The following is a 23,256-nucleotide window of genomic DNA, read 5'->3' as shown; positions in this document are numbered from 1 at the left end:
AAACTGTGGTTCTGCAAAATCTACAACAACATGACAAACCTGTCATGTCTGATTCTTCTAATAAACTTGGATGTGTATGTATTTTTGTTTCTTTTTTTTTTTTGAGACGGAGTCTCACTCTGTCACCTGGGCTGGAGTGCAGTGGTGTGATCTCGGCTCACTGCAACCTCCACCTCCTGGGTTCAAGTGATTCTCCTGCCTTAGCCTTCTCAGTAGCTGGGATCAGAGGCACACACCACTATGCCTGGTTAATTTTTGTATTTTCAGTAGAGACGGGATTTCACCATCTTGGCCAGGCTGGTCTCAAACTCCTGACCTCAAGTGATCCGCCCGCCTTGGCCTCCCAAATTGCTGGGATTACAGGTGTGAGCCACTGCCCCTGGCCCTGTTTCTTTGGTTTATCATATTTTACAAGGCACTGCTTTGTAAATAATTGGAAATAAAACCAGTCCCTGGGCACAAGACGACCTGTGACATGACCAGCCAGGTCCACAGGCCCCTGAGGGGCTCCAGGTTGGGGCAGGCCCACTGCCTTTTGAGTCTTGATACAGGGAGTGGCCATTTTGCTGAGCCTGCTGCTCAACGCCAACAAGGGGAGGGGCACTTACTTTCTCAGATGCAGTTGCAATTCTTGTTCCCTGCAGGTTGAGTGCGATGCAGCTCAGGACACCCTCGTGTGCAGGGATGTCCACTGGTGGCTTCTCCGTGCTGGCCAGGTCCACGAGCTGCACATGGCCCGTGTGTGTGCCCGGGAAGGCCAGGAGGGAGTTATTACTATTGGGACAAAGGACACAGAGGCCTGCGTGGAGACAGAGGACACCAATCAAGAACTGCCTTTGATTTCTCGCAGCCAAAGTCCACTTTCTGCCCCCGAGTTCTCCGAAAAAATAGACGTATAGCATTTATATCAGAACCACAAATTCAATTTAGACTTTTCATTGTAAAGAGTATGAGAGGGCTAAGCAAAGCTACCTTGCATGAGACTTCCTCATAATCAAGACATGTGCTGAATAACTCTACCAACCGTCCGTCCGTCATGGTACGCGCTACCGAAAACGCAATGCAAAACCGATCACTTTACCAATCGTCTGTCCGTCATGGTACGTGCTACTGAAAACGCAATGTGAAACCGATCACTTTACCATCTGGGGCATTTCCCAAAAGATCTCAAAAGGCAAGAACCACAGACCACAGGGAAAGATGTTGCCACCGCCAGTTCTCAGAGAAATGCAAACTACAACCACAAGGAGATGCCATTACCAGTGAGATATCATCACACACGCACGGAACGGCTACAGCTAGAGAGACCGACAATGCTGGAACACTCATAAATCAAGGATAAGATGCAAGAGGACACACGGCCACTCTGGAAAATAAATGGCCGCATTTTACAGAGTCAGACACAACCACAACATGGCTGCGACCCGGCAGCCGAACCCTCAGTGTCAACGCAAGGGAAACAAAACGACCCACACAATGGCTGCTATGGAAACATGCACGGCACTCCTTCGTAACAGCCAAAAATGGCCAGAGACCAATAAAGTCACACACACACACACACACAGCGGACAAATACATGTAAAAACCACATAGACATACACACAAGACAAATACATATAAAAAACACACACACAGCCATCAAATACATGTAAAAAAAAAACGCACACAGAGGACAAATACATGTAAAAAACAAAACCTGGTGGTTGAGTGGGGAGGGGACTGCCCCAAGAAAGTTTTCCAGGAGATGAGACGGTTCTTTTTTTCTTTGGAGTCTCACTGTTGCCCAGGCTGGAGTGCTGTGGCGCAATCTCGGCTCACTGCAACCTCTACCTCCTGGGTTCAAGTGATTCTCTTGCCTCAGCCTCCCGAGTAGCTAGGACTACAGGCGCCTGCCACCACGCCTGGCTAGTTTTTTGTATTTTCAGTAGAGACAGGATTTCACTATGTTAGCCAGGATGGTCTCAAACTCCTGACCTTGTGATCCGCCGCCTCGGCCTCCAAAAGTGCTGGGATTACAGGCTTGAGCCACTACACCTGGCCACAAACGGTATTTATTTATTTATATTTATTTATTTATTTATTTATTTATTTATTTTTATTTTATTTTTTTTTTTTGAGACGGAGTCTTGCTGTGTCACCCAGGCTGGAGTGCAATGGCCAGATCTCGGCTCACTGCAAGCTCCGCCTCCCGGGTTCACGCCATTCTCCTGCCTCAGCCTCCCGAGTAGCTGGGACTACAGGCACCCGCCACCTCACCCGGCTAGTTTTTTTTTGTATTTTTTATTAGAGACGGGGTTTCACCATGTTAGCCAGGATGGTCTCGATCTCCTGACCTCGTGATCCGCCCGTCTCGGCCTCCCAAAGTACTGGGATTACAGGCTTGAGCCACCGCGCCCGGCCAATTTATTTATTTATTTTTTGAGACAGAGTCTACCTCTGTCGCCCAGGCTGTAGTGCAGTGGCGTGATCTCGGCTCACTGCAAGCTCCGCCTCCCGGGTTCCCGCCATTCTCCTGCCTCAGCCTCCCGAGTAGCTGGGACCAGAGGCGCCCGCCACCACGCGTGGCTAATTTTTTTGTATTTTTAGTAGAGACGGGGTTTCACCGTGTTAGCCAGGACGGTCTCGATCTCCTGACCTCGTGATCCGCCCGCCTCGGCCTCCCAAAAGTGCTGGGATTACAGGCGTGAGCCACCGCGCCCAGCCAAGAATGGTATTCTTAAAAAGAGTGAGTTTTATGTAAATTTTACCCCAACAAAGCCAGGGGCAAAACCTCAAAATTTAAAGAGATATGAAGATGGTACAACAAATGACAAAGTCAAACACAATCCATCCTCCAATTCAGAAGACAAGGGAAGGAAATGCTTGAGCCCAGAACTCAGTGGCTCCCAATGTGGTGAAAACATAGGTTCCTGGTTCACTGTGGAGGTCCTGAGAGGCCACGATCACTGGGTGGGAGGGGACAGGCCCCCACTCTGTGACTCTGGTCAGAAGGTAGTTTTGGGGTGCTGAGCTGTGGGCCCTGGAAGGTCAATCTCCTCTGGAGGCCCCTCTGTGCTCAGGACTGCTCTCGCCAAGGCACCCTGCTCAGAAAGAGACCTGCTCGGAGAAGGGAGTGCCCAGGACAGGCGTCGCCCCCGTCTGCTCAGTTCCTCACCTTTGGGGTTGTAGCAGGTTTCGAAGACGTGCAGCTGATGGGGATTGTGTGTGAATGTGAACACCTTAATCATGGAGTCCAAAACCACCACAATTCTGCAAAGAAAAACATGATCAGAGCCGCTTTCCTCTAAAGTCAAACCCAAACATTTTATGCTCCTGGTCTTCTCATACTGAAACTGAGAGACACTGGAAATACCACACAGAAAAGGATCATTCCTGAAGAAAAACCTCTGGAGGCAGGAACCAGCGCCAGGCCTGGAGGCGAGTGCACGCAGGCTGGCTCTGCCGAGGGAGTGCTTCTCGCCTGGGTGAAGAACAGCCTAAGAGACGTCGCTGAGGTTCACAGACATCAAACATTTCATCTGGGTTCAGAACCCAGCAAAACACATAGCAGAAGCGATATTTTTATGCTACTGTGTCTGGAAAAAATAAGAAAAGTCTGAAAGCAGAAGTTCCTAGATCTGGCTCAAGCATTTGCATTATTATTATTATTATTATTATTATTATTATTTTTTTTTTTTTTTTTTTGAGACGGAGTCTGGCTCTGTCGCCCAGGCTGGAGTGCAGTGGCTGGATCTCAGCTCACTGCAAGCTCCGCCTCCCGGGTTTGCGCCATTCTCCTGCCTCAGCCTCCCGAGTAGCTGGGACTACAGGCGCCTGCCACCTCGCCCGGCTATTTTTTTGTATTTTTTAGTAGAGACGGGGTTTCACCGTGTTAGCCGGGATGGTCTCGATCTCCTGACCTCGTGTTCCGCCCGTCTCGGCCTCCCAAAGTGCTGGGATTACAGGCTTGGGCCACCGCGCCCGGCCTATTATTTTTTTTTAATAGACAGAGTCTTACTTTGTTGCTCAGGCTGGAGTGTAGTGGCACGACCTCGGCTCACTGCAACCTCCACCCCCTTGAGTTCAAGCAATTCTCCTGCCTCAGTCTCCCAAGTAGCTGGGATTACAGGCGCACCTCCATGCCCAGCTAATTTTTGTATTTTTAGTAGAGATGGGGTGCAGGCTGGTCTCTAACTCCTGACCTCATGATCCGCCCGCCTCGGCCTCCCAAAGGGCCGGGAGGCCTCCCAAAGGGCCGGGATTACAGGCATGAGCCACGGTGCCGGAGATATTTGCATTACTAAGGGCCTTTAAATACTGACGTTATTAAAATGACAAACCCACACAAAAATGCAGGAAAGCTGGCCGGGTGCAGTGGCTCATGCCTGTAATCCCAGCACTTTGGGAGGCCGAGGCGCACGGATCATGAGGTCAAGAGATTGAGACCATCCTGGCCAATGTGGTGAAACCTTGTCTCTACTAAAAATACAAAAATCAGCCGGGCACGGTGGCTCACACCTGTAATCCCAGCACTTTGGGAGGCCGAGGCGGGCAGATCACCGGGTCAGGAGATGGAGACTATGCTGGCTAACACAGTGAAACCCTGTCTCTACTAAAAATACAAAAAAATCCGCCAGGCATTGTGGTGGGAGCCTGCAGTCCCAGCTAATCGGGAGGCTGAGGCAAGAATTGCTTGAACCCGAGAGGTGGAGCTTGCAGTAAGCCGAGATCACGCCACTGCACTCCAGCCTGGGTAACGAGAGAGACTCTGTCTCAAAAAATAATAATAATAATTAAAATTAAAACAAAACAAAACAAAACAAAAATAAGCCGGGCATGATGGCGTGCACCTGTAGTCCCAGCTACTTGGGAGGCCGGAATTGCTTGAACCCGGGAGGCAGAGCTTGCAGTGAGCTGAGACTGTGCCACTGCACTCCGGCCTGGCAACAGAGCAAGACTCTATCTCAAAAAAAAAAAAAAAAAAAAACAAAAGAAACAAAAACAAAAAAAAGCAGGGAGGTGGAATGACCTCTGTTTACATCCAACTTGCTTGGCCACTGTCCTCCCACAGCCGACAGAGATGGAAATCTTAGAGTAATATATGGAAATCATATTAAATAAAAACCCGAATGAACGAACTCTGCGCTATTTTGCTCAATGTACTAGGACAAACTTCCATATTCCCCCTAAATGCCCCTGAGGCCATGGCTGACAGAGCCACCTGCTACTTTCAACACAGAAAATTCAGTTTCCCTTTACCCTCAAATCGAAAACCTTTATTGAGAGGCAGCATTTGGCAAAGTATGGGCTAAAAGCAAGGTAATTCAAGGCTCAAAACTCATGTCTTCAGCTCTGCACCTGTCAGAATGGGACAGAACTCACCACAGTGAGACCCACTGCCTGGGACACTGTGGCGTGTGCCATCCATGCCCACCACCTACTTACCTCCAGTGGAGCCCCGAAAACAAATACAATTCGCTGCCTTTCTTGCAGCAATATAAATAATCCTTATATCCTTTGGGTCATAAAAACCAGGGCCAACATTTTAATACATAATTTCCTAAACATTTTTCTGCTAGAAATAGAAAAGTATTTCAGCCATCTTTAGAGAAAGTAAAATTCCACTTTAAAATGTTACTGACACCAAACCCACCTATCTCGCCGCAGTTTGACTGCCTTGACTTCTGTAGAAAATTCTATTTCAATAACAGTCTTCTTCTTCAAGTCATCCCAGATCATTACTGAAACATCAGAACAGATGAACGCAGTCATGAACAGTCACGAACAGTCATGAACAGCCACGGTGCTGGGATGCAGAGATGCCAGCTTGACACCTAAGGCGGTTTCTCTTCCCACTGGCACGGCTGTGCCCAGCCCCAGGCCTCAGACACACACCCGCACCTGGGAGGCCTTGGGGTACAACTCAAACCGGGAGCTGTGCCGGGGATCTGCCCTCAGGCCCCTTCCCCACTCACAGCGTCTCCCCTTCTTGGTAGCTGGCCGCCCACTTGCTCCCTCCCCGCCCGTTCCTCTCTCAGTGCGCACGGCCCGGTCCCGGTCTCGGTCTCAGGCGACCCACTGGCCTCACACACAGGCACGCGAAGCACGTTCATCTCCTCTCTGCCGACCCTTGCCTGGTTACTTTCCTCTCCCTGACCTTCCTTGATTCCACCCGACTGAGCCCACGGGCAAGCTGACCAATGACGTTAAAGTGCTGGAGATAAACCTGCATCAGGAAGGGCGGTTTCAGCTTTAAAGTGAAATCAGAGGGACACAAATCAGGGCCAACGAGGTTTTCACTCCACTCAACGTCCTGAGTTGTTCTTGTTCTTTTTTTGTTTTTTTCAGACAGGGTGGAGTGCAGTGGCGCGATCTTCACTCACTACAGCCCAGGCTCAAGAGATTCTCCCACGTTAGCTTCCCAAATGGCTGGGACTACCGGCATGCACTACCATGCCCAGCTAAGTTTTGTTTATTTGGTAGAGGTGGGGTTTTACCATGTTGCCCAGGCTGGCCTCAAACTTCTGGGTTGAAGTGATCCACCCGCCTCAACTTCCCAAAGTGCTAGGATTGCACGTGTGAGCCACCGCACCCAGCCCCTGCTCCTTTTTAAGTTCAAAACTTCTTCTGTCTTGTTTGCCTGCTAACATTGCAACATTCTATTAGGATAAATTAGCAGTTTGTGTTCTAAGGGCTGATGTACCAATAAGCTTTAGGGATGAGAATGCCAGCCAGCACCGTGCTTCTGAAGAACCACAGGAGGGATGGGTGCAGTGGCTCACGCCTGTGATCCCAGTGCTTTGGGAGGCTGGGGTGTGAGAGCCCTTGAGGCCAAGAGTTCAGGACCAGCCTGGGCAACATAGTGAGACTCCCATCACTGAAATAAAAAGTTATTAAAAATTAGTCACAGCTACTCAGGTTGAGTCCAGGAGTCTGAGGTTGCAGTGAGCTATAATCACCCCCCCTGCACTCCAATATGGGCAACAGAGGAAGACCTGGTCTCAAAAAAACACAGCCGGGCATGATGGGTCACACCTGCAATCTCAGCACTTTGGGAGGCAGAGGCGGGCGAATCAATGGAGCTCAGAGTTTGAGACCAGCGTGGGCAACATGTCGAAACACTCTCTACTAAAAACACAAAAAGTAGCCGGGTGTGGTGGGTGCTCCTGTCATCTCAGCTACTTGGGAGGCTGAGGCGGAAGGATCACCTGAGCCTGGGGAGTAAGCCAGGATTACACAACTGCATTCCAGCCTGGGCAATACAGTGAGACCCTGTCTCAAAACTAAATAAACAAATAAAAATCAAGTTTACTAGTAAAAAAAAAGTACCTTTAGATGTTACAAAAAGTACGTGGTACTCAAAAACCTGCTGAATACTGCTTTCTTCTACGTCTGTGAAATTTCTAAGGCTTTTTCACCTCTTAGAAACCTTATAATGAGAATGAGACCTGAGATTATCTCATACAAATGGCTCCCTTGTTAGCACCTGGGGTCCCCCAGCAATGCCAGAGGTAAGGCAAGGGAAGCGGCCCTCGAGGCCTCCTGACTTCCACCTGTAAGCTTCCCTTCCTCCTCAATGGTCGATGAAGTTCTCCATGACAAGACACAGACCAAATCTCCAGCAGGATTTCTGCCCATCCCCAATTAGCCAGGGCAAAGTCATTCTCCTGCAAAGCCTGCCCAGCTCTCTCTGTGGAACCTCCGCTGTCCCTTCTGGGTGGGCTCCTCTAGAGGACCCACAAGCCACAGGCCTCTGCCCCTCTGGGCTAGGCTAGCTCTCAACTCTGCTTTGAAGCTGGCAGACTAACCTCGGACCTGTGAGACTATAGAACTGCTCAAACGCCAAGACCTCAAGCCCTGTCTTCCACTGTTCTTCCTGCCAATAATCTCTCCCCATTTCATTTCTCTGCTCCTAATTCCAAAACAAAAATAAACGTATCAGGCAGGGCCAGCCCTCACCTGAGTGTGTCAGGCAGGGCCAGCCCTCACCTGAGTGTGGACTCTCTTCCGCACATTCATGTTCATGCAGTTCACGGGGCTCTGCTGAGAACTGTGAGCTGGGCCCCAAAGCCTGTCACGAGTCATCTAGAACCTTCTGCCTTTCCACACAATCCCTTTGTGCCTGACCTGGGCTGGGCTATTCTACTCCTAAGTACGTGGTCTCACCCAGATCCTAGTGCACCCGCTCACTTCCCACTTGGCATGCGGCGCCCCCACAGCCCCATCCTGGTCTTGATTCCGAACTGCCTCCTTCACTGAGCCTCTCCTTCCCTCCCCACCTCCTTCCACCCCACCCACCCACCACTGGGCTCCCACTCAGCCATCCTCCAAGACCACCGGCAGCCTTCAACGTCACCAGAACCAGAGCGCTTTCTCAGGCCTCCTCCCGCCTAGCACTGGGCTCCGATGAGGATGCTCGCTCCACTCTTCCTGCCTCTCCCCATCAACAGCGGCTTTCCACACCTGCCCCATCCTCTGGTGTCTCCTCACTCACCTCATGCACTGCGTCCAGACCAGAACTTTCCCAAAACACAGATCTGATGGCATCTCCTTCCGGGCCACACGTTACCTGGCATTCGAGCCTCCCAGAGATCTGCCTCCCACCTCCCGCCCCCAGCCTACCTCCCGCCTCCCATCCCCAGCCCACCTCCCACCTACCGCCTCCTGCCTCCCACGTCTTCCGTGTTCTGCCCTCCATTCCTGGATGTTTCGCCTCGAGCCCTCTTTCCTCAACCAACAGCGAGGTTAGGCTGGCACGAGGCACGCAGCTGTCAGGAAAGCTGTCTGCTCCTCCCTCTACTTAAAAGGGCCAGAGCTCTCATGCCACATTGTCTGCACTCACATGCACGGACTCCCGCCCCAACAAAAATATCCCGAAACCCAGAGCCAAACTGGATTTCTGTTCTACGTAGCTATGAAACTAATGTTCCTTTAAGTCAATGGCTCTCAGTAAGAAAAAAAAAAAAATCCTTCTACCTTGCATTAAAATGAATTCATGACATTTATGATGTCAACCTAAGGTGCAGCGGGCCCGTTTTCTGTTTACTGACTGACCGAAAAGCACGTGTTCTATGACAACTCAAGCGAGTGACGCTCTTCAGGTGCTCCGTACGGGAACAGAGACCTGGCGTCCTCTCCACCTGCTTCCTCCCCAGCGACCAGTCCTGGGTATTTCACAAAACTGCTAGGGAAAATCACACATGGCCACAAACAGAAACACATTCAAAAAAAGACTGGGATACATGAGGCATGATTCTTAAATACACAATTACAGTACCTTTGTTGGGTGGGTATTTCGGCTTTTTTCCACCACCAACTAAAGCTAAATAGTTGCAGCGAAATAACATTTCAACATGGCCAACTCCTCCTTCCAGAAATTCTGAAATGATAGTTTTAAAAAGACAAATGTTACAAGTTAATATGTATATTTTACAATAAAAAAGAAAAGAGAAAGTCAAAACAGGTAACGTGGTAATTTTCTTTTTTTTTTTTTTTTTTGTAAGAGACAAGATCTCACTGTGTTGCCCAGGCTGGAGTGCAGTAGCTCTTCACAGGTACAATCACAGCTCACTGCAGCCTTCAACTCCTGGGCTCACATGATCCTCCTGCCTCAGCCTCCCAAGCAAGCTGGGAATACGGGACTTTTTTTTTTTTTTTTTTTTTTTTTGAGACAGAGTCTTGCTCTGTCGCCCAGGCTGGAGTGCAGTGGCCGGATCTCAGCTCACTGCAAGCTCCACCTCCCGGGTTTAGGCCATTCTCCTGCCTCAGCCTCCTAAGTAGCAGGGACTACAGGCGCCCGCCACCGTGCCAGGCTAGTTTTTTGCATTTTTTAGTAGAGATGAGGTTTCACCGTATTAGCCAGGATGGTCTCGATCTCCTGACCTCATGATCCACCCATCTCGGCCTCCCAAAGTGCTGGGATTACAGGCGTGAGCCACCGCGCCCGGCCGGGACTTTTTTTTTTGAGATGGAGTCTTGCTCTGTCACCCAGGCCAGAATGTGGTGGCACGATCTCAGCTCACTGCAACCTCCACCTCCTGGGTTCAACCCACTCTCCTGCCTCAGCCTCCCCAGGTCGCTGGGACTACAGGCATGCACCACCATGCCCGGCTAATTTTTGTATTTTTAGTAGAGATGGGGTTTCACCATGTTGGCCAGGCTGATCTCAAACTCCTGACCTCAAGTGATCCACCTGCCTTGGCCTCCCAAAGTGCTGGGATTACAGACATGAGCCACCGTGCCTGGCCTACAGAACTCTTTTTTTTTTTTTTTTTTTGAGATGGAGTCTGGCTCTGTCGCCCAGGCTGGAGTGCAGTGGCCGGATCTCAGCTCACTGCAAGCTCCGCCTCCCGGGTTTACGCCATTCTCCTGCCTCAGCCTCCCGAGTAGCTGGGACTACAGGCGCCCGCCACCTCGCCCGGCTAGTTTTTTTGTATTTTTTAGTAGAGACGGGGTTTCACCGTGTTCGCCAGGATGGTCTCGATCTCCTAACCTCGTGATCCGCCCGTCTCGGCCTCCCAAAGTGCTGGGATTACAGGCTTGAGCCACCGCGCCCGGCCTACAGAACTCATTTTTAATCAGCAATTTATATCTAACTATCATCAGAAATGAGAAAGGTGACTGGCTAAAAAAATAGTGCTAGGTTTCCAACTTCTCTCAGCTTACTGTCGTCATGTTCACTGTTTCATAAAGGCTGAGCACACAACACCCCAGGAAGCTAACTCAGAAAAATGTGTGAAATACTTGAATCCATATTTCAAGAGATGGCAAAACCCGTAAACTCCAAGAAAGCATCCTAAACCTGTAAACTCCAAGGAAGCATCCTAAACCCATAAACTCCAAGAAAGCATCCTAAACCTGTAAACTCCAAGAAAGCATCCTAAACCCGTAAACTCCAAGAAAGCACACTAAAAGCTTTACTGCTCGGGAGGCTGAGCAGGCAGATCAGCCTGGTCAAGAGAGAGACCATCCGGGCCAACATGGTGAAACACTGTCTTTACTAAAAACACAAACATTAGCTGGGCGTGGTGGCGGGCACCTGTAGTCCCAGCTACTCAGGAGGCTAAGGCAGGAGAATCACCTGAACCCAGGAGGCTGAGGGTGCCGTGAGCTGAGATCACACCACTGCACTCCAGCCTGGTGACAGAGACTCCATCTCAAAAAAAAAAAAGAAAAACTTTAATGCTGAGTGATTTTTATCATTTCTTTCTTTCTTTTTTTTTTTTTTTTTAGAAACAGGGTCTTGCTATATTGCTCAGGCTGGAATGCAGTGAAGTGATCATAGCTCACTACAGCCTCAAACTCCTGGGCTCAAGGACCCCTCCTGCCTCAGGCTCCTGAGTAGCTGGGGCTATAGGCACACATCACCGAGCCTGGTTAATTTTTTCAGAAAAATTTTGTAGAACCGAGGTCTACTGTATTGCCCAGGCTGGTCTTGAACTCCTGGTCTCAAACAATCCTGCCATCTCAGCCTCCCAAAATGCTGGGATTATAGGTGTGAGCCACCGCAGTCTGAAATGCTCCAAACTGTTCATGAATTATGTAAGAGGAAAATGTCCACAAATTTTCAGAGGTCGTCCATGACAAAAGGATGACCAATGCTCTCTGAGGGGAGCAACAGGGGCACACTGATGAGAAACTCCCACGTTCTGTATGGTTCACGTAACTCAGGACTGTCCACTCACTTCTGTCTGCAATGACCATGAGCTCTACCTCTCCAGTTACAGCTGCACAAAATGACTCAAAAGTGCCTCACCTTGATCTTTGAGATATCTGAAATTCAAGGCAGTTGGGCACAGTGGCTCACACCTGTAATCCCAGCACTTTGGCAGAGGTGGGAGGACTGTTTGAGCCCAAGAGTTCACGGTCATCCTGGGCAACATAAGGAGATCCCTTCTCTACCAAAAATAAAAATTAAAAACTTGGCTGGCAGCAGTGGCTCATGCCTGTAATCCCAGCACTTTGGGAGGCCGAGGTGGGCAGATCACGAGGTAAGGAGTTTGAGACTAGCCTGCGTAACATAGTGAAACCCCGTCTCTACTAAAAATACAAAAATTAGCCGGCTGTGGTGGCGGGCGCCTGTAATCCCAGCTACATAGGGGGCTGAGGCAGGAGAATCGCTTGAGCCCGGGAGGCGGAGGTTGCAGTGAGCCGAGATCGCACCACTGCACTCCAGCCTGGGCAAAGGAGGGAGACTCCATCTCAAAAAAAAAAAAAAAAACACCAGCACGGGCAACGTGCTTTTGGGACATCAAACTTGTGTGCACCAAAGGACACAATCAACAGAACGAAAGCACAGTCTATGGAATGGCAGAGCGTATTTGCAAGCCACACATCTGATAAGTGGGTAATATCCAGACTACATGAAGGACTTTTCTAACTCAACAATAAAAACAACAACAACCTGATTTTAAAATTGGCAAAAGATTTGAATAGTACTTCTCCAAAGATCATTTACAAATGGCAACAAGTACAAGAGAAGATGCTCAGCATCATTAGGCATCAGAGACATCCAAATCAAAACCGCAGTGAGATGCCACCACCTCACACCCATCAGCATGACTAATGTTTTTCTTTTGTTGAGACAGGGTTGCCCAGGCAAGTGCAGTGATGGGAACAGGGCTCACTGCAGAGGATGGCTAATATTGTTTTTCAACCCAGGAAATAACAAGCACTGGCCAAGACAGGAAGGTAAGGGAACTCTCACACCTGTCTGATGCAGCTGCTCTGGAAAAAAGTATGGCAGGTCCTCAACAAATCAGAGAGATTGGGCGCAGCAGCTCACTCACACTATAAATCCCAGCACTCTGAGAGGCCAAGGCGGGACAATGACTGGAGGCCAGGAGTTTAAGATCAGCCTGGACAACAGTGAAACGCTGCCTCAATTAAAAAATAATAAAAAGGCTGGGCGTGGTGGCTCACGCCTGTAATCTCAGCACTTTGGGAGGCGAGGCAGGTAGATCACTTGAGATCAGGAGTTCGAAACCAGCTTGGCCAACATGGTGAAACCTCGTCTCTACCAAAAATTAAAAAAAAAATAGCCAGGTGTGGTGGCAGGCGCCTGTAATCCCAGCCACTTGGGAGGCTGAGGCAGGAGAATCACTTGAACCCAGGAGGCGGCGGTTGCAGTGAGCTGTGATCGTGCCACTACACTCCAGCCTGGGCGACACAGCAAGATTCTGTCTCAAAAAAAAAAAAAAAAACTAATTTTTATAAATCAAAAAGTTACCATATGACCACTGGATGCAGCGGCTCACACCTATAATCTCAGCACTTTGAGAGGCCTAGGCGGGGGAATCACGAAGTCAGGAGATCAAGACCACCCTGGCCAGCATGGTGAAACCCTGTCTCTACTAAAAAGACAAAAATTAGCCTGGAGTGGCAGTGCACATCTGTAGTCCCAGCTACTCGGGAGGCTGAGACAGGAGAATTGCCTGAACCCAGGAGGCGGAAGCTGCAGTGAGCCAAGATCTCCACTGCACTCCATCCAGCCTAGGTGACAGAGTAAGACTCCGTCTCAAAAAAAAAAAAAAAAAAGAAAAAAAAGAAAAGAAAAAGAAAAAAAAGTTACCATATGATCCAGCAATCCCACTTCTAGTTATATAAGCAAAAGAACTCAAGGCAGGGTCTGGAAGAGATACCTGCACACCCACGCTTACAGCAGCATCATTCATAATAGCAAGGATGCAGAAGGACCTGAGTCCACAGGTGGAGAAATGAATAAGCAACACGTGCTCCACACGTGCAATGATTTATTACTCAGCCTTAAACAGAAGCAATTCTTTCTCATTTATTATTATTATTATTTATTTATTTTTTTTTGAGACGGAGTCTTGCTCTGTTGCCCAGGCTGGAGTGCAGTGGCCGGATCTCAGCTCACTGCAAGCTCCGCCTCCCGGGTTTACACCATTCTCCTGCCTCAGCCTCCTGAGTAGCTGGGACTACAGGTGCCCGCCGCCTCGCCCGGCTAGTTTTTTTTTTTTTTTTTTTTTAGTAGAGGCGGGGTTTCACCGGGTTAGCCAGGATGGTCTCGACCTCCTGACCTCGTGATCCGCCCGTCTCGGCCTCCCAAAGTGCTGGGATTACAGGCTTGAGCCACCGCGCCCGGCCAATTTTTTCAAGATAAGGTCTCACTATGTTGCCCAGACTGCTCTCAAACTCCCGGCCTCAAGCAATCCTCCCGCCTCAGCCCCTGAAAACACTGGGATTACAGGGGTGAGCCGTGGTACCTGGCCTGAAATTCTGACACAGGCTGCAACAGAGATCCTAGAGGACACTACGCTAAGTGAAATAAGCCAGGCGGAAAACAACAAGTCCTACATGATGGCATTCATAGCAAGTCCCTACAGCAGTCAAGTCCACAGAGACAGAAAAGCAGAATGGTGCTTACTAGGAGACAGGGGAGAGAGAATTAATGGATGCAGAGTTTGGTTTTCCAAGATGAAATTCTAGAGGTCTGTTTAACAACAATGTAAATATATTTAACATTACTGATCTATACGCTTAAAAATGGTTAAGATGGTAAATTTTATTTTACATGCTTTTTTACCTTAATTTTTTTTTCAAATGCTGCCACCAAAGACCTGCTTCGCCCCAGGTGTTAGAAGTGTAACTGTTTCCTCAATGTAGGTTCAGTAAGTTTTAGACACACATCTGAGTGACCTGAGAATCATGCCAAGGTCACTAGTGTGTTCTTCAAACACTATTCAACTGAGAGACAAAGTTTAGCCCTTTTATAAACTACGTGATCTTAGGCTTATTAATAAAGTTATTAATGCTTCATCTGTCGTCTTTTCACGGTTTTTTTTTTGAGATGGAGTTTCGCTCTTGTCACCCAGGCTGGAGTGCAATGGCACGATCTCGGCTCACTGCAACCTCCACCTCCTGGGTTCAAGCGATTCTCCTGCCTCAGCCTCCCAAGTAGCTGGGATTACAAGCGCTCATCATCACACCCAGCTAATGTTTGCATTTCTAGTAGAGACGGGTTTCGCCATGTTGGCCAGGCTGGTCTCGAACTCCTGACCTCAGGCGATCCACCCACCACGGCCTCCCAAACTGCTGGGATTACAGGCGTGAGCCACTGTGCGCAGCCGTCTTTTCAAGTTCTAAAAGCAACAAGTCATTCCCTTAGCAAGATGTGATTCTGGCTAATGGTTAAGAGAAGAAATGTTGGCTGGGTGCAGGGGCTGATACCTGTGATCCCAGCACTTTGGGAGGCCGAGGCAGATGGATCACCTCAGGTTGGGAGTTCGAGACCAGCCTGACCAACATGGAAAAACCCCGTCTCTACTAAAAATACAAAATTTGCCGGGCGTGGTGGCAGCAGCTCACTCACACCTGTAATCCCAGCACTCTGGGAGGCCAAGGCGGGACGATGACTTGAGGCCAGGAGTTTAAGATCACCCTGGACAACATAGTGAGACACTGCCTCAATTAAAAAAAAATAAAAAGGCCAGGTGTGGTGGCTCAGGCCTGTACATGCATGTCTAATCCCAGCTACTCAGCAAGTTGGGGCAGGAGAATCGCTTGAACCCGGGAGGCAGAGGCTGCAGTGAGCTGGGATCGCACCCATTCAGCATGGGTGACAGAGCAAGACTGTCTTTTTTTTTTTTTTTGAGACGGAGTCTCGCTCTGTCGCCCAGCCCAGGCTGGAGTGCAGTGGCGCGATCTCGGCTCACTGCAAGCTCCGCCTCCCGGGTTCACGCCATTCTCCTGCCTCAGCCTCCCGAGTAGCTGGGACTACAGGCGCCCATAACCGCGCCCGGCTAATTTTTTGTATTTTTAGTAGAGACGGGGTTTCACCGTGGTCTCGATCTCCTGACCTTGTGATCCGCCCGCCTCGGCCTCCCAAAGTGCTGGGATTACAGGCGTGAGCCACCGCGCCCGGCCAAGACTGTCTTAAACAAACAAAAAAAAAGAATTAAGAATTAAGACAAACACAGTCAGTCACCAGCACAGTTAGCTATGCAGTCTCTGAGTTTTAACCACGGAAAGAAAAAAAAGAACAGATTTTTCAGAATCAAGAGAAGAGGCAGAGGAGGAGAGTGAAGGCCTTTCCTGCAATGAAAAGTAATCAGAGGTAACAGCCCAACTTCAGGAGTTAGAGAGGACTTTTAAACCCCTGCCAAAGAGATTCTCCCATAGCACCTGGCCCCCACCTCCTGCGGCTGAAGAGGGAGAGAGGGTCTCCCCACAGAAAGACCAGGGTTACTTTCAGAGCCTCCTACGTTCCAGACCCCAAGGGCTGGTACTAAAATATTACAAAGAACAGTCCTTGTTACAGAAAAATGTAAGATACAATAAATCTTTCTGAGTTTCTCTTCAAAGGGTTTATTTAGCCTGCTAACTTCCTTATCCTTTGTTCTCAAACTCAACTTTCTTGTTCTTCCTTGCCCCCAGTTACTGTAAATAGCCTACCTGCTTCCCGTCAGCTCTAATCAACAACTCACACCTGTTCCCTCGGTTGCCTGTATCCAGTGTTCCCCGGAACTGCACGTCTCACACGCTCCACTTCTGTACCTCACACCCCTCCCCTTCTATATTGAGAAAAACATGTACAAGTAGCCAATCAGGTCAGCTCAGATTGTGCCGTCCGACCCCAGCCCATGGGGGAGTGACGCAGAGACAGGGACTGCGTTCAGGATAAAATCCCCTTGGTCTCCTTTGTTCTCTGTGCTCTTGCCATCTTGACTGATGCAAGTGGCACCCTTCTGCAGAAGTAAATTGCCTTGCTGAGAGAATTAAACTTTTGCCTGAGTGCTGGTTTACTTCGCAGCACCGAGCATTTACTCCTGGAACATTCTATATCCAACAAAAAGAAGAAATGCCCAAGTCTGCCCAGGATGTCAGCGTCTGCATCTCTAAGGGTCCCTAGCTGCTGGACTTCTCTATAATAGCAACTAAAACTGCAGCAATAGGTTGCGAAGGACACAAAACAGGCTCCTACTAAACATCAGCTGAGGAAAACTTGAGGTACACCCCAGTCCTTGTGGTGGAGAAAAACTCTCTCCTCTAATCATGGTCTCTCTCTGCTCTCACACAGTTATCAACACAGAAGACTTCTGTGACCAAAGCAGACACCACACAGCAAACCCCAGCCGGGTATCCTCTCACTCAGTCGACAGCATCTACCTGGAGACGTGTGAGATCCTCAGGTTGAGGGCTCAGTCCCCAAGACTGTCTGCACCACACACCAGTCGCAAGTCAGAACCTTCAAAACTTCTGACTGACCAGCTTCAAGTTGGGGTTCCCGTGACCCCTTCTTTGGGTTCAATTTGCTGACACAGCTCACTGAACTCAGGGAAACACTTCCTCATGTTTACCAGTTTATAACAAAGAATATTACAAAGGACACAGATGAACAGATGCACAGGGCAAGGTATTCGGGGAAGGACGCAGAGCTTCCACCAAGCTTGCTGAACCCTGTCTCCCTGGGATTTTATGGAAGCTTCGTGACATCAGCATTCCTTCCCCAGGGGCAGAGGGTGCGGCCTTCTCTGGGGAGGGTCTTAAGACCCACAATTAGAAAGGGTGGGGGCGTGGTGGTTAATGCCTGTAATCCCAGCATTCTGGGAGGCCGAGGCAGGCAAATAACTTCAAGTCAGGAGTTCGAGACCAGCCTGGCCAACGCAGTGAAACCCCATCTCTACTAAAAATACAAAACAAACAAACAAACAAAACAACCTAGCCAGGTGTGGTGGCAGGCACCCGTAATCCCAGCTACTTGGAAGGCTGAGGCACGAGAATCACTTGAACCCATGAGGTGGAGGTTGCAGTGAGCCAAGATGGAGCCACTGCACTCCAGCTTGGGAGAGATTCTGTGAAAGAAAAAAAGGGAAGAAAGGAAAGAAGAAAGGAAAGAAAGAAAAAGGTGGGGTGGCGGTGGGGAGACAGGACACGTTAGGGTGAACAGGGGTAGAAGGAGGTCAGAGGCCTCCCCTGAGGGCCAATATTGAAACAAAAAGACTAACCAGGGCTGTGGGAGTTACCAGCCAGGATGAAAACCAAAATATGTAATTACACCTCACCTCCACAGGCCCAGACTCTCCCAACAGAGCCTGCTGCCAAAGACAAGAAACTAATCAAAGACAATGGGGAAAGGGGTGTCTGAACATGGCATACGCAGGCCGCACTGAAGACAGCGGAATGCCTGGGAACACCTCTGTCCACCGTGCAGACCCAGCAAGCTCACGGGCCGGGCCGGGCCCCAGTTACCCAGGTTCTATTCAGCTTTGTAATACGGGAGAGCTGTGTTTTTAAGTGACGAGTGGAGCTGACTTATTCCACACACTCTTACATTTCTACAACCACTGGATACTTCAAGTATCGTTCTTGAAACACTGCTATTTGTTCCCATGACCAGTGAACGTTTTTGGCAGTAGACTCTCGGCCGTGTATGGTATGTCTGAATCCGAGTCCTGAGCTGTGATCTCACAGCACCACTATGAGGACCGTGACAAGCTGCGTTCTCCACTCTGGGCTGCTTCCCTGGGGTCCAGGGGCCTCCTAGAGTAGAACAGCCAGCCCATCTCTGGAAAGAACAAACCTGTGTGTACAATGGATGCAGGACCTATGTCGTGGAGCAGGGTGGGAGAACGCTGCCCCCCAAGACTGAAGGAGCAGGGATCCCCAAGGCGGCTTCCCTGAACTACCAGCTTCCTGTTCCTGCCAAGTGGCAGAAGGTGTATCTGGAAGAGGCGTCCTGCTCAGAGCCCACAGGCTCCTTATTCAATGCCACAGTCACGCTGCAGAGAACCATGCACAAGCCCAGATCCAGGACACACTGCAACGCAGGCTTCCTTCCCCACCACTCAGGAAAGCCAAGTACTACAATAAAAAGGAACAAGGGCAAGTCTGCTGCTGCTCTTCACTGGGGGGTGTGTGTGTGTGTGTGTGTGTGTGTGTGTGTGTTTTGAGGCGGAATCTCGCTCTGTCACCCGGCTGCAGTGCAGTGGCAAGATCTTGGCTCACTGCAACCTCCGACTCCCTGGTTCAGTAATTCTCCTGCCTCAGCCTCCTGAGTAGCTGAGATTACAGGCACGCACCACCACGCCCAGCTAATTTTTGTATTTTCAGTAGAGATGGGGTTTCACCATGTGGGCCAGGATGGTCTCGATCTCCTGACCTCGTGATCTGCCCACCTCGGCCTCCCAAAGTGCTGGGATTAGAGGCGTGAGCCGCCGCGCCCGGCCTGCTCTCCACTGTTAAACTGTAAGCTGCCAGACGCAGAGCAGCAGGTGAGTCTAAGTGCAGAGACAAACTGTTTAAATGTGCCATGAAAAAGACAGTGTGGCCCTACCGTATCCATCTCACATTAGGGCGTATCTACTCACATAATCTGGAAACGGGAGCACACCACACACACACACGTGTGAGAACTGACTGCATGCTAAGCTCAGGGACAGCCTGCCCCAGACACAGCCGAGCCAGCAGACGCACAGGACTGGGTACGTGAATGACGCACTAAACCATGACAATGGTATACTTTTCTGGAATTTAGAAGTTTCAGATGTTTCTTAACTTTTTTTTTTTTTTTGGAGATGGAGTCTTGCTCTGTCGCCCAGGATGGAGTACAGTGGCGCAATCTCGGCTCACTGCAACCTCGGTCTCCCGGGTTTAAGTGATTCTCGTGCCTCAACCTCCCCAGTAATTTGGATTACAGGCACGCGTCACCACGCCTGGCTAACTTTTTGTATTTGCAGTAGAGACAGGGCTTCACCGTGTTGCCCAGGCTAGTCTCGAACTCCTGAGCTCAGGCAATCTGCCCACCTCAGCCTCCCAAAGTGCTGGGATTACAGGCGTGAGTCACCATATGGGGCCGTCACATTCATTTTTATAAGAAATGTTGAACTTACTGTAAATACTTCATTAATTAGGAAGCAGTTGCTAATACGCTGTTGTGGTGTTGTGAGACACAGACAGGCTTTCACCGGCGGTTCCTGGCTCCTAACACCCAGACCCTGCTAGTCTTTTGTTATAATGTTGGGTGTGTCAGGCCTCAGGAACGAGAATCTCTCTCCTGCCCTCCTGTCGCCTGCTAAGGCAGAACTCAAACCTTCTCCATCTGATTGCAGGTCTGAAGACCCTCCGTAGAGAGGGTCCCACCCTACACACTGGGAGAAGGAATGCAGATACTATGAAGCTTCCTTAAAAATCCGGCCAGGCGCAGTGGCTCAAGCCTGTAATCCCAGCACTTTGGGAGGCCGAGACGGGTGGATCACGAGGTCAGGAGATCGAGACCATCCTGGCTAACACGGTGAAACCCCGTCTCTACTAAAAAATACAAAAAACTAGCCGGGCGAGGTGGCGGGCGCCTGTAGTCCCAGCTACTCAGGAGGCTGAGGCAGGAGGATGGCGTGAACCCGGAAGGCGGAGCTTGCAGTGAGCTGAGATCACGCCACTGCACTCCAGCCTGGGCGACAGAGCAAGATTCCGTCTCAAAAAAAAAAAAAAAATCCAAGAGGTGGCCGGGGTGCGGTGGCTCACGCCTGTAATCCCAGCACTTTGGGAGGCCGAGGTGGGCGGATCACAAGGTCAGGAGATCAAGACCATTCTGGCTAACACAGTGAAACCCCATCTCTACCAAAAATACAAAAAAAAATAGCCGGGTGTGGTGGCGGGCGCCTGTAGTCCCAGCTACCCAGAAAGCTGAGGCAGGAGAAAGGCCTGAACCCTGGAGGCGGAGTGTGCAGTGAGCCGAGATCACACCACTGCACTCCAGCCTGGGCGACAGAGCAAGACATCAAAAAAAAAAAAAAAAAAAAAAAAAAAAGAAACAAAGTAAAAAAAAATATATATATATATATATATATCTCCAAAAGGTATTTTTTGTAACACATGTGGAAAAAAAGAGAAAAAAATCAAAGAAAAATGAATTTTGAAGTAAAAAAATAAAACACATAAAAATCCAAGCGGTCAGCTGAGCACACAGAAGGTCCTGGAGGGCGGCCGCCCAGGGAGGGCTTGGAAACTCCACGGCCCATCCCCCACACCCTGTCCTGCGCTTGCCCTCATCTGTGTTCTTGGCAGTGTCCTTTACGGCGGTCCGCAGCCCTGGGCAGTGGTGGTCTGTCAGGAACCAGGCTGCGCAGCAGGAAGCGAGCAGCAGGCAACCAAGCGTCCCCGCTGAGCTGTGCCCATCACATCAGCAGCAGCGTTTCTGTCTGAAGGTTAGAAGGCCCAGACTCAAGCACGGTGGGGCTGGGGCAGTCTTGGGGACCGAGCCCTCGGCCTGTGGGATCTCACTCTGTCTCTAGGTAGATGGTGTCAGCCCCACATTCAGTCACAGAAGTCTTCTTCTGTGCTGACATCTGTCATGGTGTTAAGAGCGGAGAGGAAACATGGTTGGGGGTTTTCCCACACAGCTGCTAATGATTCAACTTGGACACCAATGCCTGCAACTCTTCTGTAAGCTTCTGGGTCAATTTAGTAAAAAGTATCCTGAGATTTGCAAGTCAAGCTGTTTTAAAACATTTTGCAACTACTTATCTGCATAAAGCAGAACTGTCCCAATTTACTGTTCCAAGTGAAACAAAGTAACTATAAATTAGATGCATGAAAAGCCACCAACTTCACCTGTAACACTGGCTAATTCCACTGACTTCCTCTGAGAGTAATGCGGGTGCTACTCCTGATGATGATGGTGGCATCACACACTCCACAGCACCTAACGTGTGTGCAGGCATTGATCTGTGTGTCTGACGCACTCCGACTCATTTTCACAATAGCTCCATGAGGCAGTCATTGTTATCAACCTTATTTCACATATAAAGAGAGGTAGCCGGGCAGGGAGGCTCACACCCGTTATCCCAGCACTCTGGGAGGCCAAGGTGCACAGATCATGAGGTCAGAAGTTTAAGACCAGCCTGGCCAACATGGGGAAACCCTATCTCTACTAAAAATACAAAAATTAGCCGGGCGTGGTGGCGTGTGCCTGAGACAGGAAAATCGCTCCGGGAAGCGGAGGTTGCAATGAGCCAAGATCATGCCACTGCACTCCAGCCTGGGCGACACAGCGAGACTCTGTCTCAGAAAGGGGGGGTGGGAAGAGGTGCAAGGAGGCTGAGAAATTTGCCCAAGGTTGCACAGCAACCTGGTAAAGGGCGTAACCAGGACTCAAATGTACACACTGTGGATGCAGCCTGAGGAAATGCACCCTGAGTTACAAAATAAACTCCCAGACATAAAGGACCACTTACTGTTTTACATCCCAGGGTTACAGGTGAGATTTTATTTGAAAAGAGGTTTCTGCTGCCAAAAATCCCTGATGTGACAGGGAAAAGGCACGAGAAGTTCACGCTGATCTAGAGTTCACTAGAGAAATCAGGCCAGTGAACAAACCTGCTCAGCACACTCCTGGATCCCTCAGCACCTGTAGAAGCTCAACAGAAGAAAGAGGACAGCTCCCTCCAAGTTGGCGAGGGGCCATGAACCCTACCCACTTCTCAGAAACAGCCATCCCCTCCCTGCTCCACCTGCAAGGTTAAATTTAGACTCTGAGGGTTGGAAAAGGGAGAAACCAGGAAATGTCCGTTAATTCTTACCTTGTTTCTCTTTTTCTTTCAGTGGGTCAGTGTTATAGACTCGGAATCCATTTTCCATCCCACACGCAAAGCATCCTAAAGCAGAAGTGTAAGACAGACATTAATCCCCAGGTCTGGAGAAACGGCAACTACTGCGAACTCCTGCAGATGCTGAAACCACACAGGCACCACAGGTGCTAAGTCACAACTCCTTTCCTTGCAGAAATGTTACTGACAAGCACATTCATGAGGGACATTTTGTTTGTCCTTTAGCAAAGGAGTCTTGGAGTTGTTCACCTCAAAGGACACCTCTAGAGGAAACCCACCAAGCAGACAATCCCACCCACTGTGGACACCGGGTGAGGGGAGGGCAGGGTGCTGGGAGACAAGAGGTAGTCCTAGATCCAGGAACCGGGAAGGTGAGGCAAGGATGCTCTTTCCCATTTACAGGGTGGTCTCCCGTGACTTTGTCCCACCTATAAATCATCCTCACTCCTTAAAACCCTGTCAGAGTCTCAGTGAGTTACCCAGGTCACTCATCCTGGTCACTGTCTCCAAGCCACACACCAGCCACACAAGCGAACGGCACCGTTAGAAACTGAACAAAGCGCTTAAGTGCGAAGATGACAGTGTGTTAATGCTTGTGTATGACCCAAGGACTGCATCCGTCTCCTGAAATGCCATGTCCAACTGTTGGCTCTACGAAGCTGTGGCGGGAAAGAGAAAAAAAACAAACTGCCCAATTATTTTTCACATG

At 49.7% G+C, this 23,256-nt stretch overlaps 3 protein-coding genes across 3 annotated transcripts in view; 1 reads left to right on the top strand and 2 right to left on the bottom strand.

Moving 5' to 3' along the window:
• Nucleotides 1–6,943, bottom strand: part of OGFOD3 (2-oxoglutarate and iron dependent oxygenase domain containing 3) — a 231,783-nt gene extending 224,840 nt beyond the window's left edge. The window contains exon 1 of the mRNA XM_050763740.1: nucleotides 6,940–6,943. The gene's annotated coding sequence lies outside the window, so the exon portion shown is untranslated. The remainder of the gene's footprint in view (nucleotides 1–6,939) is intronic.
• The window catches only part of FN3K (fructosamine 3 kinase), a 137,341-nt gene that overhangs the window by 7,245 nt on the left and 106,840 nt on the right, over nucleotides 1–23,256 (top strand). The window lies entirely within an intron of this gene.
• Nucleotides 1–23,256, bottom strand: part of WDR45B (WD repeat domain 45B) — a 33,319-nt gene that overhangs the window by 6,368 nt on the left and 3,695 nt on the right. Inside the window, exons 2-6 of the mRNA XM_050763734.1 lie at nucleotides 22,521–22,595; nucleotides 9,257–9,358; nucleotides 5,633–5,720; nucleotides 3,155–3,249; nucleotides 609–799 (exon numbers count right to left, since the gene is read on the bottom strand). Coding sequence (XP_050619691.1) covers nucleotides 609–799; nucleotides 3,155–3,249; nucleotides 5,633–5,720; nucleotides 9,257–9,358; nucleotides 22,521–22,595 — 551 coding nt within the window. The remainder of the gene's footprint in view (nucleotides 1–608; nucleotides 800–3,154; nucleotides 3,250–5,632; nucleotides 5,721–9,256; nucleotides 9,359–22,520; nucleotides 22,596–23,256) is intronic.

This window comes from Macaca thibetana, chromosome 16, assembly GCF_024542745.1.
Source record: "Macaca thibetana thibetana isolate TM-01 chromosome 16, ASM2454274v1, whole genome shotgun sequence".
NCBI classification, from domain to species: domain Eukaryota; kingdom Metazoa; phylum Chordata; class Mammalia; order Primates; family Cercopithecidae; genus Macaca; species Macaca thibetana.
Note: the sequence above shows the minus strand (reverse complement) of the source record. Positions and strands in the feature narration are given on the sequence as shown.